At 52.2% G+C, this 14,554-nt stretch overlaps 1 protein-coding gene across 2 annotated transcripts; it reads right to left on the bottom strand.

The window, feature by feature from the left end:
• Window positions 1-377: 377 nt before the first annotated feature.
• Window positions 378-12,991, bottom strand: Carhsp1 (calcium regulated heat stable protein 1). 2 transcript variants are annotated; one of them, XM_027423924.2, is made up of 4 exons: window positions 12,848-12,991; window positions 4,633-4,800; window positions 3,953-4,075; window positions 378-3,049 (listed from the first exon to the last, which is right to left on the bottom strand). In XM_027423924.2, exons 2-4 carry the CDS (start codon window positions 4,791-4,793, stop codon window positions 2,887-2,889), a joined length of 447 nt encoding a protein of 148 aa, XP_027279725.1. In that variant the 5' UTR covers window positions 4,794-4,800; window positions 12,848-12,991; the 3' UTR covers window positions 378-2,886. The 2 variants fall into 2 exon arrangements, with proteins under 2 accessions (XP_027279725.1, XP_027279726.1); XM_027423925.2 differs by lacking the exon at window positions 12,848-12,991 and adding an exon at window positions 12,630-12,779.
• Between the last annotated feature and the right edge of the window lie 1,563 nt (window positions 12,992-14,554).

Raw genomic sequence — 14,554 nt, 5'->3', positions numbered from 1 at the left:
AACTCATCAAAATTCCCATCTTGGTTCCATACATCAATTCCCATCTCTTGGTAAAGCCACCCCACCCTGGTCTGTCATTACCCTATCATCAACCTGCTACTCCTCCCCTACCCTCCAAGTCAGGTGGCTTCACTGTTGTCCTTCTGAGCCACAGGACCTATATGACAGGCAGCCTGTCTGCATCTCTGGTTCTCCACATGGTCCCTGGGTAGCCTCAAGGCTCCCTTCAAACACCTCAACAGGAACCTCAAGACCTTTCTCTCACATTTACATAACATCCCAAATGCCACCACTGCACATTTACCTACAACCCACCGCATAAACAAGCCCCATTCCCCTTGCACGTTCACACAGGCTCATGTGCACACATAGCCTCATCTTGTTGCACAAAACAAACTTTATTGTGAAAGAGTTGGCTGATGGGGCCAAACGTCTAGATTTGGGAATCTGTTCTTCCCTGCCCAGTCACTAGCACTGGGTCCCTCCTGATATTCCAAATCTGAAGAGAGGGGGTCTTTTCCAACACCAATAACCTGCATTCCAGAATAGTCTAGAGGCTGAAGTGATGTGGCCATACAGGAAAAGCCCTTTACAAAGGATTCTGTATGGCAAAAGAATCCAGAGGCCATCCTGCCAGCAGAACTGGGCTGCCAGCTCAGTGGCGGACAGGGCCCACTAGCAGGCCAACCATGTGTCACCCAAAGCCTCACCACACCAGAGTGAAAACAAAGCTGTACTGATAGCTAGGGACAATGGGGTGACAGAGAAGGGTGTCAATCTCAGGGAGCCTTCCTGGGTCCTAGCAAAGTGGCTTTGGAAGTCTGTTCCTTGGCCAGCAGAGGCTCTGGGCGGTCAGCCAAGCCTGGAGGGGTAAAAGCCACCTTTGACCTAGTAGAAAAAAACCATCTGCTAGTAGCCCAATAACAAAGAAAATTATCAAACTGGGTGGTGGAGGTGAGCCAGCTGCACAAGACCATCACACATTTAGCCGCTTCTTTCTGTTTGTGCAAATGCATGAGGACAACCTGTTTTCAGTCTTTGGTGCTAGCCACCTCTTCAAAAGAAATAATGGAGTCTCTCACTGACCTCCAACTCACCAAATAGGCTAGGCTGGCTAGCCTGCAAACCCCAGGCATCTGCCTGGCCTAGCCTCCCCAGTTCTTGACTACCTAAGTATGCACACCACATCTGGCTTTTTCTGGGAACTAAACTGGAATCCTCCAGACACTTTGCCCTCTGAACTGTGTTCCTCATCAGTCAAAGCTCCAGTCTTTGTCCCCTTAGAATGAACACACACCCATCCAGAATTAAGACACACTGAGGTCAACAGTGTTCTCCATATAAAAGAAACCTCTGGTCTGGATCACTGGAGCCCTAAGTCACCCCTGCAGTATTGGTACCCCTATTCTGACAAGAAATCTCAACTTGATTTCAAAAACCCATTACCCAACTACTTCTATTTTTAAATCACAACTAAAGCCAAAGCCAACCACCAAAAACAAGTCTAAGGAGCAGTTCATTTGAAACACCTACAAATCTACAGTGCTGTGGGCAAGGCAAACAGAGGGCTGTGAGGGAGAGTTTGAGCTATTTAATAAACAAAATCAGCCAAGTATGAAGGCACGCCTGTGACCCTAAGCCAAGGCATGAAGGGTGCTAAGAGTTAAAGCAAGATCCTGTCTCAAAAAAAAAAAAAAAAAAAAACAGTGACAGGCAGAGGCTTCAGTGCAGTACCTGCCAGCATTTCCAAGGCCCTGGGCTCCCTCCAGCACTGGGGAAGGGGGAAAAATTGCTTAGGCATTTGTCAGAGCTGTCTTAAAGAAGCCTTGCTTCCCCATCAAAGGTATATTTCTCCAACTCCTAACCTGACAAGGCCATCAGAGTCAAAGTTGTGGGGTTTATGCTAGCAGTGGAACCCAGAGCCCTACACATGCCGGGCAAGTGCACTACCACTGAGCTACATCTCCAGCCCTTGTTTTTTTGTTTTGAGACATGATCATAGCCTAGGCTGGCCTAGAACTCTAGTTCAACCCAAGTGCAGAGATTACAAGGCATGCACCACCAGCCTGGTTCTGTCTTTAAATAAAGCACCACTTTCCCCTCTGTAGCTCTTCCTGCAGAAGCCTCTTCCTCACCCCCACAGCTCTCTTCGGCATTGGCCTAATGATAGGCTTAATGCCACAGGGAGGGAACCTTATACCTGGAAGTAGAAAAGACCAGCATTCCCAGGGGTGGGGTCAGTGCTGAGCCCCCAACTACTGTGCTAGAGAGGGAGCTCCTAAGGGATGCAGTCTTTCCCACAAGATGGAGACATACCTGTTGCAAAGGCACCAAGAGGCAAAGTCCTCTGGAAGGCTCCCTACATACATAAGCCAGCTTCCCTAGAACTAGCCAGGCTGACAAGCATAAGATGGGTCTGACCTGGTCCCAAGTTAAGCGGGGCATTGGGTCATAGAAAGTGTGATAGGGCCCATGGTGACATCCCTCAGGGTGCCAAATAGATTGGGGAGGGGAGGTTGTCTTTAGTTCCAGGAGTCCTTTTGGGTTTGGTTGACCGGGCGGGGCATTTGGGAAAATAGCACGTTTCGCCTACCCACCCACCTGGGCTAGGGCTGTACCCTCTCCACTCAGCCACCGCAGGTCCCTCTCCTTTTCAAATGCTTTTAATGTTTTCAGACAGTGAGAGCTTGTTGCAATGGCTAGAGGCTGTGCTGGTGGCTGAGAGCACCCCCCTGCCTGCCCACAACTCCCTTCCAGGAAATGCTTGAAAGGGGCCATGCCCGCCTTGAGGCCCCATCTTGTATGGTAGAATGTTATATCGAGGGTGTCCTGCTCCTCCCCCATAGTCTCCCTCAAGCCCAGGAGAAGGGGGGTTCTGGCAGGTCCCTAGGAACTGATGACATGCCCGGACCAGGTCTCATGCTTGGTGCCTGGTGCCAGGTGAGTGATGACCACCTCTACAGCCTGCAGTTTCTCATTCTTGGGCGGGATAGAGCACATCTTATAGGTGACCTCGTCGCCTTCCACTGGAACATACTCCCCTTCCACACTGCAGGAGAGAAAGAGCGGTCATCAGGACTGAGGCGATGGCTCAGTCTAGAGCGTCTGCCTTGCAAGCATGAGTACCGGAGTTTGGATCACCAGCACCCCGGTAAAAAAAAAAAAAAAAAAAAAAAAAAAAAAAGCAGCTACAACTTCTATCACAGCAGAGGGGTGCGATACAACCCTTTTTCTCAAACTGTGGAAAAGGCTCTGCCTCTTATTGGCTGAATGAGATTGAATGTGTGTCCAGGGTGTCCGTCACTGGTAGAGCACTTGCCTAGCATGTGCCCCAAAGTTCAAACTGAGTCCCCAATTCAGCCAAAATGAAGTCAGGGTGGGCAAGGTGCTTGGGCCAAAGAAGAAAGTCTGGATAGAGGTTCTAGTTGGGGGTTCTTAGGAAACCAAAAAGCTATTCAGAAGCCAAACAGGGAAGGTGAGCTGGGGGGTTTTGTGGCCTACACCCTGGAGTCCTGTGGGCTTCCAGACAGGAAGGAAGAGCCTCAGTGAGCAAGTGGCAGGAGAAAGGGCCCAGCCCTGAGCTTCCTTCCTGGATCAGAAGAAACAGCCCCCAGTCTCACTAGGCTACTCCCCTGAGGAGGCCAACACATTCTCCCATCCCAGAGATACTTTCCCCACAGGCCAGGCACAGGACATTCACCCACTTACAAATACCAGGCCCAGCTGTCTTCACCCTACCCCAGCATCTGTGGTAGACATACACCCAAGATCGCACACAATTCATAGACACACCCAGTCACTGTCACACACAAACTGCTGTGCAGCCTCACACACTCCATATATACCCTCCTGCCCAACACCTTTCCATCACACTGTCCTATACAGCATAGGGCCAGGACCACACCCCCTGTACCCCCAGCCCAGACCTCCAGATATGCTACAGTGAACTCACTCAGAGATGTGCAGGAAGATGTCAGGGCCACCATCAGCCGGGGTGATGAAGCCGTGGCCCTTGGACCGGCAGAAGCATTTACAGACTCCTTTGTAGACAGGGCCCTGTGAAGCCCGCACCGTCCTGACAGACAGGGAGATGTGAGGAGACACCCATCAGTCCTTTGCAACCACCACCCACTCCCCTGGATCTACTCTCCCAGCTTTGCCTCAGGGAGGCCTCGCTAGGGCCACCATGTATAGTCACATAGGCTTTGTGTACAACCCTAACTGTTGAAATGTCTGGATAACCTTGATACATTTTCTCAGGCTTGTCTGTCCATCTGGAAACAGGAAGCTTCAAAAACTGTTAGTAACAGCTCTAGCACCCACTCACAGAGCCTAAAATCTACATCTGCTAGTGGCTGCTACCCAGACATTGTCCCTGCCATACAACTGAGGAAGTCAAGGCCTCCTGGAGAAGAGGCCTCTGTGGCTAAAGCCCAGCAGCTTATCACTTGGGGGGAGGAGGGATGCAGGCTCCCATGGGTGCTGAGGATAGCACTTGAATTTGGAGGCCCCTTCGAGTTTCCTCACTAGCACTTCTCCAGGACTCTCCAGGAGATACCCGGAGAATGGATCCTGCCTGCTCTGGTAGCTGCCCCCATTATGGGAACTGTGTGTTGCCAGCCTGAGACTTACGCTGAGAAGGTCCTTGTCCTGCGGGTGGGCAGAGGGCTAGGGACCACGTTGCCTCGCAGCGGGGATGGAGAACGATCCCGGGCCCGAGGAGTGTCCAATAGCCCGACAGAAGACTGATGCGTTGGGGGCTGTGGCGGCGGCGGGGGAGGTTCAGATGACATAGCTGACCTACAGAGAGAAGGGGGCTCTCAGGGACCTGCCTCAGGCCTAGACAGGCAGTCACTCCTGGAGGCTCACTTTAGGTCACCTTGTCTGTAGCCACATCTTGGCTCAGGTGTCTGCTCAGGTGCCAGCACTGGGCTCCCATAGCAACTATAGGCCTCTCTCCATCTCCACTGTTTAAGAAAATGCCAGGTCATGTGCTAGACTGATAGCCCAGTCAGTGAAATACTTGTCACACAAGCAGGAGAACCTGGGCTTGATCCCCACAATCCATGTAGAATAGAAAAGCCTGGTATGGGGTGGGAGAGATGGCTCAGCTGTTAAGCATGCTTACTGCTCTTGAAGAGGACCCGAGTTCAGTTCCATGTCAGACAGTTTACAACCACCTGTAATTCCAGCTCCAGAGGATCTAATGCCCTTTCTAGTCTGCATCTGCAGTCACGTGCACAAACCCACACAGAGGCCACACACATACATAGGTAAACAAATTTTTGTTTTTTGTTTTTGTTTGTCAAGATAAGGTTTCTCTGTGTAGCTTTGGCTGTCCTGGAACTCACTCCAGACCACGCTGATCTCAAACTACCACCTGTCTCTGCCTTCCAACTGCTGGGATGAAAGGCCTGTCCCCACCATGGCCCATCAAATAAATCAGAACGTAAGACTGTGGTGGGCACTTGTAATCCCAGCACTGGGAAGACAGAGGCAGGTGGATCCCTAGGGCTGGTTGGCCAGCTAGCCTAGCCTAATCAGGGAGCCCCACTTTCCAGTGAGAGACTTTGTCCCAAAAAACACCTGGAAGAGTAACAGTGGATGTTATTCTCTGGCCACACACACACACATACTGGGTGGGTTGGATATATGCCAGTTAACTCCCTATGGTAACCCGTCTATGTCCCCAACACAGACCTTACCATGCTTAGGACACTCAGTAAATATTGTGAGAGGAGGTGGTGCCATTAGAAGGACCTCAATGCCAAAAGCACAGGTCAATACCTCCTATTCCCTTCCCAACTATGCCCCCTACCCTGCAAGCAACCTCCCTCAGGAGACTGCAGAGCACACCTAGGGTAGTTCACAGCCCAATGTGGCACCCTGGGGATAGGAGCTCATGGCCAGGTGGGTTACCACTAAAAAAAGGTCCCCAGAAAAGGAACACTCCCAGAAAATGCATATCTAGGCCCAGGTACTACTCATGAGATCCAATTCTCTCAGTGACCCCCTCGGAGGCACAGAATTCAGGCAAAAGTTGAAGGCAGTGGCTCTTATAGGCCGACCCATACCCAGGGGACTGCTGTGAGTTCAAGGCAGTATGGACTACATCAAGACCAACATTAAAAGGGGGGAGGGCCGAAGAAATGGCTCAGTGGTTAAGGGCACTGGCGGCTCTTCCAAAGGTCCCGAGTTCAATTCCCAGCAACCACATGGTGGCCCACAACCATCTGTAATGAGATCTGATTCCCTCTTCTGATGTGCATGAAGACAGATCACTCATATACATTAAATATTAAAAGAAGAAGATGGGCAGCATGGCCATTGTACACAGGTAGCCCCAGGACAGAGCAAGCCCAGCCAGCCTTGGCTCAAGGTCAAGAACTGCCATCCTTAGGTAAGTTTTCTCCCCTTTCTAGACTCGGAGTCAAACTCAAGGGTATCCCTTGACATCTTCTCAGGGATGGAGATAGTAACAGAAAAGCCAATGGGACATGGACAGGCCTGAGCAGATTTGTGTGGCCCTGTGATTGGTCTGTCAAATATAAAGGAGCTGTCTTCAAAGCAGCCCAGCTACAGTTTGATTTTTTTGTTTTGTTTTGTTTTTAGGGTCTCCAATAGCCCACACAGGCCTCAACCTCCAGTGCTAGGATTACAGCTGTGTACTACCATGCCCAATTTATGTGGTGCTGTGGATTGAACCCAGGGCTCTGTGCACTCTAGGCAAGCACTCCACCAGCTGAGCTACATCTCCAGCCTCCTCAGCTCTAGGTACCTTGGGCCCCAGCTCATGGTCAGACTCTTCCCATTTATAGTAACTCCATGGCCCCAGGGCTGCGTTTTCACTGGCAGTATCCAAAAAAAGGCCCTCTTGCTTCAGCTCCAACCCTCCACCTTGGAGTCCTGGGGTTCAGGGGAAGGAGGTATGCAAGGCAAGGGTGCCTCTTTCCCCAAAGACTCAGACTTTTCCATATGCCCTGCCCCTCTCTGGGGACTCAGTCCTGCCTGGCTGGAAAGATGTCACTGGCCAGCCTTCCAGAGAAGTGACACTGTTACCTACTGACCTCTTCTTGGCTGTGGCCCCAGCCAGGCAGGACCACAAGTTCAGAGAAGCCCCCACCTTGAAGAGGTCCTGGCTGCTGGCCTGCTGGTCAGGTCTCCAGCGCAGGTCATAGAGTGCTAGAATGTTCCAATACCAGGAATTCTGCAAAGAAAGCTGGCCCAGAGAGGGAGAGGGGGGGCCCCACCCAGGCCTCCCAGGACAGCAGTGGGGGATGACCATGGGGGTCTGATGACATCAGCATGAGGAGGAGAGCTGCCCTTCTCCCTTCTAACCAGTCTCCCTGCCTCTCTCCTCCCCTCCTCCACCACAGTCAAAGACACTAGAGTTCAAATCTTCCCACCTGCCAACTGAGTGATCATTAGTGACTCAGCCTCTCAGGGCCTCAGTTTTTGTATCTGAGAAATGGGAGTTGTTCCAGCTTCACACAAATCATGACATCGCAATGAAATAATACATATAAGCACTGAGGGTACAGCTCTGCCCAGAACAAGCAGGTAACAAGTACAGGCTACAGGCATTGCTGTAAACTGCAATCACCAAGTCACTCAACAAACATATCTAACACCTGCTACAGGAGACACAGGGCAGAACCTGGAACCAGAGGAGGCGATGGGACCACAGACTGCCAAAAGGCCTGCTAACAAAAGGGATGAAAAGTAAGGGGGTGGGAGTGCAAGATGGACCAGGAATATGAAAAACAGACATCTGAAAAACAGTGGGAGAAGCTAGGGGCTTGTGCTTGCCTATAACATGAGCACTTTGGAGGCTAAGGCAAAAGGATCCTCTGGACCAGCCTAGGCGAGAGACTGAGAGATCTGGACTAGCCTAGGCTACAGAGACCATCTCAAGAAAAGAGAGACAGAGGGAGGCTGTTCTGGGTACAGACAGTAGGGAGTGGGGTGGCCTGCTGTAGTTCCAGGCCAAGGAGGCGTGGGAGTGGGGCAGGAGCAGGAAGTATGGTTCAGAGGGCAGGGCCAGATCAGGAAGCAAGTTGCATCACCATAGCTGTCATCATCATGTCTTCCCTGCTTTGCACTTTCTGCCTATGTGCTCAGACACCATTATCACACCCGCCTCTCCAGGCTGATGATAAAAGACCCAAAGGGGTCTTCCTCACTCTTCACTCAAGTCCCTTCACACCTCAAATCCAGCTTCTTCCTGGGAAATGCCTTGGGACATCACACTGAGCACAATACAAGGGTTCCTCAACATCCCAGCCCAAGGCCTGGCACAGGCCAGGGTCTCGGGCACCCTTGGTGTGTTCTGAGTGCCACACTCACTGTAACTACACAGTGGAAGAAACTGAAACACAGAAATGAAGAGACTGAGGTGGGGTGGGAGCTGGGAGAGCGCCCTGGGAGACCCACAAGGCTATTCCACTACCTAAACCAAACACTCAGGAACCTGAAAGGAAGCTGGGCTAGTCAGAGCCAGCCCACCCAGCTGGCTCAGGAAGGGGCCAAAGTCCAGCTGGGGTGGGGTAGGTGTATCCAGGAGGCTTCTCTAGCCCTGCACACACAGCAGGACACAGCCTACAGCAGCAGTCTGTAGCTTATAGCTTCCAACATGTACTTCCACTCGCTTCCGGCTCCCACTGCTATCCCTAGCTTAGGATACCTTTCTGACCTCTGTCTGCTCTCTTAGCAATACCAAGTGTGGCCCTGGAAAAGGCATGGCCCACTCTACATGATGCCCTACTTGGAGATGGAGGTGGGCCTGAAGCTCTTGCCTGCAGGGGCCCCGGGCTAGGCCCCGGTGAGCCTCTACCCGAGACAAATTCTGACAAAATGCAATGGCCAAGATGTTGTCATGACTGCCAAACTAGGTACACACATGTGTTTATCTGTGTGTGACTATGTAATGTATAATGTGTACACGTATGTGTATATGGGGCATGTTTATGAACATGAACACATATCTGCCTATGAGTATATCCTCAAGTGGCTGTATGTATGTGGGGAATTGGGGCAGGGTACACACATCTATGTGTGCACAAACTCTGGATGGGTGAACAGTGCCTCTAACACCTGGGCTCCCTCTGTTTTCCCTTTTTTGAGACAAAGTCTCATATAGCCAGGCTGGATGCAGTCCAGAGCCTCCAGAATCCTAGGCAAGCACTCTACCAACTGAACAGCATCCTCAGTTGTGGGCATCACAGCCAGCACCACCCTCAGGTACCAACAGAAAGTCAGAGCCTTCTAACCCTCAGTGGAGGTGAGGGTGGGGATAACACCTGGCAGGATAAGACTCAAAGCCCTCTGCCAGACAAGCCCAGCCCAGGGAGAGGCCCAGGGCCTGGGGGTAGAATGCCACACCCACCCTGACTGTCCACCAGGGAGAGCAAGACAGCCTCTTATCCTGAGAAATGTGGCAAAGGGGGCCTCTAGCTGAAAATAGATGGGGAATTTTCCATAGGCCTTATAGCAAGTCCTGGAAGATTCTGGGAGCGCAACTGGACATCAAGCTGGCCTCCTCAGCCTCTCCACAGCCCATCCCCAAATCTAGTCCCTGTACTTACTTGCCAGGCCCAGCACCTTCTGTGCTCTTGGCCTTAAAAGTCCCCAGCTTCCAACATGTACTTCCACTCGCTTTTCCGTTTTTTTTTTTTTTTGGGGGGGGGGACGGAGTCTAACACTTCATAGCCCAGGTTGTCCTCAAATTCATGGCACTCCTCCTACCTCAGCCTCCCTGGTACTAGGATTATAGGCATGTTGTGAGCCATCACACCCAGCTGGGAAAATCCTCTTGAGCTAGGGAGCCAGGTGCTGAGCCCAGCTCTTTAGAGAAAGGGAGTGTGATTTATGGCTCCTCAAAGGCAGGAAAATGGGGAGTCAAGGAACAATAGCTTGGGTAAGCTGAAGGCCTCATTCTTGGGTGAAGCCTGTTCTGCATACTGGGGTGTCTAGAATCTTGTGTAGGTTTGTAGCCAGGGAAGGACTGGCTGGGACTCTGCACTGGGACATTTTACAACCAGGAGACTAGCCACTGCTGGCAGGGAGGTGGGTTAAAGACTCGGGTCACTCAGGCAAAGGGACAGAACAGGCCACTAGAACTTCAGAGACCCTGCCGTGGAGGGGGAAGTCAGTGCTTTTTTCTGATGTCCCCTTTCTGCTAGCCTCACTTCACCATCTCCCTGCCCCATGGGAAAACTGACCATAGATTCAGCAGCTGGGGCTTCTCACATGTCAGTGCCCCCCAGGAATCTCTGGCCAATGTCCAAAAGCAAACTCAAGCTCCACAAATGTGGGCGGAGTTACCATGGCTTTGCTTAGTCAGTTAGTTGGGGATGGACGGTTGGTTGCCTTTCTGGTGCTGGGAAACTAGATCTCTGCTAGCACTAAGCTGCTCCCCCAGCCCCAGAGACTGCCTTTCTAAGGGGCTCCCAGAGAAACGGCTGCCACGAAACTACCCAGCTCCCAGGAGGCAGGCCCTCTGGGGGAGGGGACACACATGGACAGAGGCATTCACCCAGCACATGCCAGGGCTCCAGGAGATTGTAAGGTTCATCTTCACCCCCATCCCCACCAGACCGAAGTCTAACAGAAAAGAGCCCATAGCTGAGGACAGGGAAGGACTGACCAGCTGAACTAGACACAGGGATCCAGGAAGGCACAGAGCAGAGAAGGAGCCTGAGACTCCCCGTTGCCAGCCGTGCTGGCTAGCCACATGCTGCTCCATTGTTCTGGGAAGAGTGAATTCTGTGTGAGAAGGGAGGGATACCAGGGGCGGGGCCATGAAACAGAGAAGAGCAAGCAGCCGGAGATGAAGAGAGACTACCCGGGTCCCTCCAGCAGCACAATTGGGGAATTCCGCCCTTGTCCTCGAGTGCCAGGAAGCTGGAAGCTCCAGGAACCAAAAACAGTCCTTCCAAATGTCACCTCCAGAACTCCCCCAGGAATACCCATTCACAGGACAGAGGCCACCACTGCCCTAGGTCTCTACTTGAGAGTCCAAGGCCAAGTGGACCCTGTTCTCCACCAAGCCTATTCCTGAATTCCTCCTCCTAACATTCTGCTCCATCCTCCCAGTTGTGTGTCCCCCACCACTCCCAGCCTGACTCTCCCATCCTCTCATAGACCCATTAGTTCCCTGCCTCGGTTTGGACAGGGACTGAGCAGCATCCAGTAGCTCAAAGCTGTAGACAGTGCCAGCCACAATGCAGAGCAGGTAAGCTTAATCAATAATAGTGGCCCCCATGGTGTGCATGGTCCCACAGCTGCCAGATATGGGGCACAAACCAAATTCTTGCCCTAGCACTCAGTAGGACAAAGAAAGCAAATTCCCCCTAACCCCAGACTGGGCCTAACAGCTTACTCAGATCCCAACACAGCAAAGATTATGTTCTCACACTGGGGGATCAGACAAGCAGAGGGTGTAAGGGCACATGGTGGCATTCAAGTTGCCACCCAAGAGGAGATGTTGGAGGGCTGCCAGATTCTGAGGAGCCCCATCCCAGAGCAGGGGATGGCTGAGCTGAGGCTTAAAGGACCACTTAGGGACAGTGCACAGAGTCACAAAGCATCTAGAGAGAGGGTCCTGTTGAAAAGTTTGAGTCTGACAGGACAAAGAATGGGAACATGGGACAATTTTAAACAGATTTGTGGATTATTTTTAAACACTGTTTTTGTTTAACTGGTTTGGTGTTTTGAGGGAGGGTCTTGCTATATGGACAGTTCTTTCTGCCTTAGTCTCCCAAATGCTAGGAATGAATTACAGGTGTAAGCATTTATAGCTGGCCTTGAACTCGTTGAGGAGCCAAGGATAACCCTGAACTCCTGAATCCTACTTTTCCACCTCCCTGGTGTGGTACTGCAAACATAACCCATCACTACCGATTCTTTTTCACACTCTCCCTCTGGCTTCAGCTTGGAGAACAAACTAAAGGCAGCAAGACTTGGCCATGGGCAAAGGATAGCAGAATAGCCAGGAGGAATAAAAAGTAGCTCCTATTTCTCCGGGCACTTGGGCTAGCCAGCTCCTTCTATTCCCATACACACCCTTTCTGGAGGCTCCCGGAATACATAAAAAAAAAATAGTCTTCTATTTTGCAAAGAGGCACCTCCACCTCTCAGAACGCAGACCCTGCAGGAGAGAGCTGATCTACAGTTCATCCCGCACAGACCTAAATTGCAACCCCAGAAAAGCTGTGGGCTCACAGCCTTGCTTTTTAAATAAAAATCAAAACCTAGCCTCGTATTTCCGGCCTGTAAGGGCCGCCGCCAGCGAGGGTGAAGTTTTCCTCTGCTCCCTAGCCCCCGCCCCCCATCCCGGCGCAAACATCGAGCGAGCGCGCCCAGCAGCTCTTCCACCCCAGAAGAAGCCAACCGCGAGGGGCCAGGGAGGCTCCCCCTCTCCCGTCCTGGCTACTGTCCCGCCGCCCAGCAAGCAGCTGGCCAGGCCCGGCCCTTCGGGGACCGCTCCGCCTCCAGCTATCAGTGAGTCCCCAGCACCTCCAGCCCGCCAGAAAGCACAGGGGAGGGAGCGCCGCCCACGCACAAAACAGGTGGCCTAGCGGTACCACCCGAAGTCCCGCAGGGATATCTCCTACCGCGGTCACACCTACCCGCGTCCCCTTAGGGAGGGTGAGTAATCCGCGCTCCCCAAACTGGCCTGGGCGACTGGGGCAGATCCTGGGAGGGACCCAGCGCTGAGCTGGAGAGCCGTAAGGTCCCGCAGTGGGGGAACAGGAGAGCAGAGCAAACCTCGGCCCCTTCCCCGCAGCTCCCGGGGATCCCGTGCTCCACCACGCCCTTCCCTTGAGTCCCGGGAACAGCCGCTTACCTGGCGACACGTTCGACTCGTCCAGCAGCTGGGCTCAGACTACAAGAAGAGAGCTGGGCGGGGGCGTGGCCTCCGGGCTGGGCGGGATATGTGACCACGCCCCCCGTGGCTCCTGGCCAATGGACGCGCGGCCCGGAACGCGGGACTGGGCCAGCTGGGAGGGAGACCAGCCCGGCGCAGCTGCTGCGGCGGGACCTTTGTGTTGACGCCCTGTGGGCGCGAGCAAGAGATGCGTGCCGGAGACTCAGCCTAGGGGTAGGAGGTGTCCTCCCCACGCGGGGCTGCGGACGCCCAATGTCCGAAAGTAGCACAATCGGGTCTCCGCGTACCGTGCCTGTCCCTCCCCAGCACAAGCCAGCCCTACCTGCCCTTGACTCGAGATAAGCGGAGCGCCTGGGTTTTTGTAGGAACTAGGAGATAAAATGAAAGGCTAGAGACAGAAAGAAACATCAAATCAAGGGAAGGGAAGCTGTTGTTGTGTTCTTTTTCTATTGGCTAATTCATTCTCGGTTGACTGATTTTTGAGGCAGGCTGATGGCCTCAGTCTCCCTAATGGATTTGGAGTGGGGTGCCGGCACTAACCCCAGCTGTTTTTAGTTTTCTTTTCTATTGAGTTTCACTTCACACCTTTTATCTGTGGAGGTAAAGGGTGTTGCTTCCAATTTGCAGAAGAGGAAACAGGCACAGAGACGTTCTGTGATCTATCTCCACAGCCAAAATGGAGAGCAGGCTCTCCTCCTGACCTAGGGTCAGATTCATATTTGCAAGGCATGGGAGAGAGGTGCCCTATAGGTGTGGTGGTCAGAAGGCTCCAGGAGTCCAGGTGAGATTTTGTCCCTGCTGGCATGCTGAACCATCCAGAAAACTAACAAAGCCAATGGCTCAGATCAGAAGGGCTCTGGCTCTCATCTGGCGGTGGGACTAGAAAATGGTACAGTCACCTTGGAAGAAGAAAAGGCAGATCTAATAGTTAAAACCCATGCCATTCCCAGGCATGTGCCCAAGAGAACTAAAGTCACACAAACTTAGCCATACACAGCTGTGTCAGTTTTTGTTATTTATTTTTGAGGCAGAGTCTTGTGTAGCCCAGTATGACAATTATGGTTGTCACCTTTACTGGATCTGCAATCACCTGACAAGCCTTTAGGCACATTTTTCTTGTTTAGGGAAATTGAAGTGAGAAGAGCCACCCCAGCTGTAGGCAGCAGCAGTAAAACCTTTTGCTTTGCCAGCTTGCTTTCCTGTCTCAATGGTAATTGCATCTACTCTGTTGCTGTTGCTGCTACCACCTCCTTCATTGACATCAGAACCTAGCATCTTCCACCTTACAATCTGGACCAAAGACCAGGCTCTCCTGAAACCCTCGAAATGTTGAATGCCAGGGTTGGTGTTCTGGTCTTCCTCTATTATCCTCCACCTTATTGTTTGCAGCAGGATCTCTCATTAATCCAGAATCTTGCCATTTCAGCAAGGCTAACTGGCCAGCAAGCTCTTGAGATTCACTTGTCTCAACCCCAGTACTGGGCTTGCAGTTATGTACAGCCACATCTGGCTATTATGTGGATACTGAGGATCCCACCCAGATCCTGTTACCTGCACTAAGCCATTTCTCCCCAGCCCTGTGATATTCTGGTCCATGTCACTTTATGTCAGGCTCTGTACCTGACATTGGAGATACGAAATGAGCACCCAGCTTGTGTCCATCCC

This window comes from Cricetulus griseus, chromosome 7 (assembly GCF_003668045.3).
Source record: "Cricetulus griseus strain 17A/GY chromosome 7, alternate assembly CriGri-PICRH-1.0, whole genome shotgun sequence".
NCBI classification, from domain to species: Eukaryota; Metazoa; Chordata; class Mammalia; order Rodentia; family Cricetidae; genus Cricetulus; species Cricetulus griseus.
Note: the sequence above shows the minus strand (reverse complement) of the source record. Positions and strands in the feature narration are given on the sequence as shown.